Source organism: Lactuca sativa, chromosome 5, assembly GCF_002870075.4.
Source record: "Lactuca sativa cultivar Salinas chromosome 5, Lsat_Salinas_v11, whole genome shotgun sequence".
In the NCBI taxonomy this organism is placed as follows: Eukaryota; Viridiplantae; Streptophyta; class Magnoliopsida; order Asterales; family Asteraceae; genus Lactuca; species Lactuca sativa.
Genome location: NC_056627.2, coordinates 225,001,883 through 225,007,941, shown reverse-complemented (window position 1 = coordinate 225,007,941; position 6,059 = coordinate 225,001,883). Strand labels below are relative to the sequence as shown.

Below are 6,059 nucleotides of genomic sequence, written 5' to 3'. Positions count from 1 at the left end.
GCAAATATGTTATTAACTTCCTAATAAGTGCTGATTGACATAATGAAATCTATTGGCATGATTGTTAGTTTTCCCAACTTATGAGAAAATCACTTGTGGTTGATATATTATTTGAATATTAATGCAATTCTCACATAATTATTAAAAGCTTGCTCAATAATTATGTAGCGAATCAGTTCCAATTGTAAACATTATTTTAACTTGATAATTTTGTAACTTGGTTGAAAAAATTGTAATAAAGTGCTAGAGAAAAATGATTTAGTATTCAATAAACTCATCAATCACAACGTATGATCATGATTTTCCAACAATTACATGATTATAATACGAATGTTGATTAATTTGTTTTTACTTTATCATTTTTTAAGTTGAATTAATACATCCACTTTTTAGTTTGAATCCCTTTTATGTAGTTAATCATACATTTGATGTTGGATTGATGTTCTAATCTAGAAATTTTAGTTTATTTTAACTAAACGTCAAAATGTTAACTAGGTTCATGTTGGCCGTTTGGATTAGAGTTATTTTTTCTTATTTAGGAACATTTACATAATATTTTTTTAATTTTATTTTTAATAGCTTTTTTAGGTTAAATTAGGAGGATTAGGTTTTGTTGAAAGAATTTGTTTTGGTTAAACAACTTGGTAAATAAAAAGATGCTAGAGTTTGTTAGTGTCTTCTAGTATCAACTTAGATTAAAATCCGATTTGACATCACTTCATATTTAGTTTGCATAATTAGGTGAACATAAATCGGAACCATATTGGTTTTATTCTTGTTTAATGTTAATTTTATTTGCATAACAGAGATAGTTTTAGTTTAATTTACTCGTTTTCAACACCCTTTATTTATATTTTATACATTTAATAAACACATGATTATCTTGATTTATTTATAGTTTAAAACCAAGTCTCTAAAGATCAACTTGTTTGCTACTATCACTATTATTTTTGATGGATTTGAAATGTAATAGTCATTGAGTTTGTAGAGAACACTACACAAATGTGTGCTTTTTTAAATCTTCAACTATATTTATGTGCTTTTTTAAATCTTCAACTATATTTATGTGAGAACAATTTTAGATCTTGAACTACAATCATATTTATAGCAACAAAGTTTTGTATTTATGTAAAAAGGTAAAGGTAAAATTAACTTTAACAATTATACTCTTCAATTAATAAAACCAATAAAAAATTAGTAAGCCAACACTGCAAAATGGTCTTTGTAGTTAGCCAAAAATTGTCACTTTGGCTTAAAAAGATTTAGGCGTTGTTTGTTTTTTCTGAGGCAAAATGTCTGCAGTCTGCGGACCACATCTGTAGACCTCTGCAGTAGAAGAGGCGGACCAAACGTCTGCAGTCTGAAAAAAGAAGACTATTTGTTTTTTTAACATTTGCGGGCTACTAAAATAAACTGAAATCTAAATAAATTGATTTTTTTAAACTTCAAAGTGATTTTTTAATATTTTTATGACTTTGTTATAAATAATTAACGAATCTAAATCAACTTTTATGTATTATTGTATAAAAATAAAAATAAAAATAAAAATGGTATCAATTAACGTATATATTTGATAAAAACCAACAACTTTTGTTGCAAAGTTATAACTAAACATTATAATTAGTAATCAAAGAATTTGATACATAAATTAATGGAAATAAACTTCGATTTTTTCAATCAAATCCATTAAAAACGTACCATAAATATTTTCTTGAGAAATTGATAATACTGTATTAAATAATGTTTTACAAAATTTGGCAAAAAAAATTTAAGAATATATTTTTTTTTTTTTCATATTTATATAAACAACTTCAACGACTATTACTGTAATAAATCTTTATTTATAAATTTGTCAAAAATATTATGTTTGTATCGTCGAATTTTGTTTTAAGTTTTGTAATTTTTTTTCAAATTGTTTATCATTAATAAAGTTGGAATTTTTTTTTTAAAAACTTGAAAAAATAAAGATATATATATGTTTTTTTAGGCTAGAATATGTTCGAAGATGTTAGAAGACTCTGGTCCACATCTGCGCCAATAAGAGGGTGCGCAGACATTTTTAGGTCTGCAGTCTTCAAAAAACAAACAGTCTACGGAGGCTAATGTCTGTGCGTGGTCTGCGCGGCGCAGACAGAAGAGGTCACGCAGATCTGCAGACAAAAAACAAACACTACCTAACTAGTCATATCGATCTAAAATGGATTTTTTTTATTATGGTTTTGGTTCCCGGCAGATTTGGGATTTGAATTGAGTTTAAGGACTTAGTTTGTCTTTATATTTATATTTTTCATTTTCCATTTTTTATTGCCTTTATTATTTTTTTTTATTACAAAAACAAAAAAACGAATCTAACCCTACAACACATATACCCCTTGATTTAACCTCTCTCTCTCTCTCTCTCTTCATTGTTTGGCCACCGACACAACCTTACTCTGTTTGTCGCCGCCGACTCTTCCATGGTAGTCAGACGGACCGACGCCCTTCTATTCCCATATCTACAAACTCTAGCTCCAGTGAAAAAGGTGGTGTTAATCTTGTTCATCCATGGAATTTTATGTGTTAATCCATGATATTCACAGACAAAATCGACAACACCTCCGTTGTCGGATATGAAAATCCTAAATCTTTGGTTTGAAAAAAAAGACCACCAAACATAAGAAATCGACACCACCTCCATCTATTACTGTTGAGGCGTATTTGCAAATAGCGGTGGTCCAAAAACACTAGAAGAATGTGGAGAAATAAGGAAACAACGAGTCGGTAACCCTAATGTTGCAGTTACCGGCGAATGATGCTTTGAAAACCATTAAAGTAAACCTAATGTCGCATTTATCTTCATCGGTAGCCCTAGGCTTTGAAACCCTAGCTAAAGTAAGAGATGAGGTGCTCGTGTTTTTAGATCTTTTAGAGATGGAGAGAAACAAGGTTTTTTATCTAGGTTTTTAGGTTTGTTACGAGAAGTGATGATCTGACGAGAAGAGAGAGGGCGGGACCGATGGTAGGATTTTTTCAACAGATTTTCTCTCTCTCCTTTAACGAGTGGTGGTCTTCGCTCTGTCTCTCTTAGTCGATGACACTAAATTCCTCTTTTTCCTTATCCGACTTGGCTAGTGGTGATCATTGCTTTGTCTCTCTCCTTCTCCTTCTTCTTCTCCTTCTCTAGCGAGTTGTTGCCTTCGTGAGAGCTAGAGGTATGGCGATGACAAATGATATAGATCTAGTCTGCAAATTTAAGGTTTAAGTGTTCTTGATTAGAGGGAGAGAGAGGAGCGTGGAGTAGGGTTGATTCTTTTTGTTTTTTAATCATTGAAATATAAAAGAAATAGAAAAAGAAAATGATAAGGACAAATTAATTCGTTCAACTCATTTCAAATCCGTCAGGAACCAAAACCACAATAAAAAATTCATTTTAGACCGGTAGTTTTTGGACCAAAATGATAGTTTTTGGCCAACCATAATAACCGACTTTGCAATTTTGTCAATTAGTAAAAAGCAAGAATATAAAAAGTTCGACATGTGTCGAACTAGGCTTATACTTGACACTACACTTTAGCAAAATGTTGCATTTAATATATATATATATATATATATATATATATATATATATATATATATATATATATATATATATATATATATATATATATATATGAAAATGAATAATAATAGAAAATATGTATAAAATTATTAATTATATAAAAAATCGCCGCCTTAATTCAAGCCTTACAAATGACGTGACTCGTCAAGACTCGTAAAAACTTGAGACTTAAGATTGTCGTCAAATTACGCCTAACTTTATTTAGAACATTGGTAAAAATTAAAGAGATAATATGAGTAAATAGTAACCAAAATTTATAAATTTCAACAAAGTACCTCAATTTTTTTTTTACAAAATGTCTAACAACCAAGTTTAACTTTCGCTTCATTATTGTGTTTTTTTTTCTATTGTTATAAATCTTTATTTATGTAGCCGGGACGAGGAGATATGATGTGACATGTTTTAGTGAAATAATTTCATTAAAGTAACCGAGTTTCAATTTTGTTCTAATGTTATGAAGTGTTGAAACATTACAAAGACAATATCATTAAATAACCAAGTTTTTTTGCTGCATAAAAAATAACTAAGTTTAATGATTGTCGTTAAATTATATCGACTATTTTAAACAATCGAATGATTTTATTAGCAAAGCTTAATTACTATTTATTTAGTAATAATGCCCCAAAAGTAAATGTAAACTTCTGGTGAAAACTCTAAACTTATATTAATTCAAGGTCCTTGATATCAAATTTGGTACCTCGACAAGTGATTTATCTTCCAAGTAATATTAGGATCAATATTTAGGCACATATAACAACAATGTTCACAAAACAAAAAAATTAAACATGTAGTTGGATAATTTGTTTACATCTATGGTTATTGCTAGATTCTTATTATGTATTGTGAATTTTGTTGCACATTATACAAAAGAAAGCCTATCCAATTTGTGAAAATTCAAGTCGAAAACATAAGATATGTAAATCTTCCTAAATGTCAAAAATAACCATGCTTTGTTTTCATGTAAATAAGGTTCCAATCCAATAATTAGCTCCATATTTGAATCCCAAATCAGATTCTGATAAATGGTTCCATATAATTTCTCTGTTAAGCACTCATAATAACTTAAGCAAAAAGAAAGCACTCATAAAAACTTAAGCGATTAAGGAGTTGTTTCCTTTTGACTTAACGAGCTTAATATGTTAAACACTTAATTTTGACTTAATAACTTATATCTTATAAATTCGATTATTATTTGTTAAAAGTAATATATTTATTTATAAAAATGATATGTGATTCATAACAGATCTCCAATAAACATTCACCATCATTTCTATAAAGAAGGGTAAAGCGATCATTTTCTTTTTTTCAGACTATCAAACTAGTCCCAAAATTGTAAGAAATTTTAGGGAAATTGCAATCACTTTCACTTCAAATGAAAAAGAGCAGGAAAAATCCTATTCATATGATCCTTTGAAACGAATCTAAGCAAACTATCACGCGTAGTTATTTGATCACTATACAAATGCAAATCCAGTATCATAATTGATAATTCATCACAATCAGAAACCAAATTCAACCAAAGTATATCTAAGATTACAAGAAATTAAAGTGAAGAAGCATACTGTCAATTAGGTGATTTGAAGGTAGAAGTCTGTGGAAGTGAAATCGGACCTCTCCTTGATTCATTATCATCCAAAAGCCTTTGAACCCTCTTCTTAGCACAATACTGCCTATCAAAATGCTTCACCTACAATACAAAATCATCAAAAACATAGATCATGACTTCTATCTAACTTTCCTGATCAAATTAAGCTGTTTGATTGCATAATGAAAAACGCAGATATTGTTAAAAGGGGGTTTTTTTGATTGAATTACCCAGGTGCGACGACAGACGTTGTCATAATCTTGTCTAGTTTTCTTGCATTCAACAGGATAGAGGAGACCTACGGAGGCGATTTCTGTGGGTTTCTTGTTCGATTCTTTCTCTAGGCATGCGTAGAATGCATCGCGAGCCTAGTAATTAGGGAAAATTTTCAGATATTAAAACGCAATCACATGTTGTGTGACGGATAGTTACCTTGTAGCAAGCTTGTCTAGCGTCAGAGAGGACGTCCGTATGGATTTTGTCTGGGTATTTCGAGGCGTATGCTTCCATCGCCATTTTCGTAGAATTGCTTGTTTCTTGCTCTGTAAATCTGTAATCTGTATGATGATCATTTGGTGGGCTTTTACAGCTGATCACAGCAAAATGGCTTAAAATGGGCTTCCAATTTAGCCATAAAAATTACGATTCATGGCCCATCTTCAAATGAAAGCAAATTAACAACGCGTCAAGGTTCAAGACATAATCAACTTATCAACATCAAAGTCATCAAGTCGCTTTGGGCTTTTGACAAATAGGTCTTTGTTTCATAAGACCATCGACAGCATCTTTCAAAACATTTGCAACGCCAGATATTTTAAGCTTATGATATTTATGTCTATAATAATGTATTAACTAGGTATATAAAACTATATTTAT

General features: G+C 30.0%; 1 protein-coding gene across 1 annotated transcript; it reads right to left on the bottom strand.

Annotated features, from left to right (window-relative positions):
• Positions 1 to 4,971: 4,971 nt before the first annotated feature.
• LOC111886620 (uncharacterized) lies at positions 4,972 to 5,809 on the bottom strand. Its single transcript, XM_023882883.3, has 3 exons — positions 5,616 to 5,809; positions 5,414 to 5,551; positions 4,972 to 5,285 (listed from the first exon to the last, which is right to left on the bottom strand). Exons 1-3 carry the CDS (start codon positions 5,697 to 5,699, stop codon positions 5,163 to 5,165), a joined length of 345 nt encoding a protein of 114 aa, XP_023738651.1. The 5' UTR covers positions 5,700 to 5,809; the 3' UTR covers positions 4,972 to 5,162.
• Positions 5,810 to 6,059: the final 250 nt, after the last annotated feature.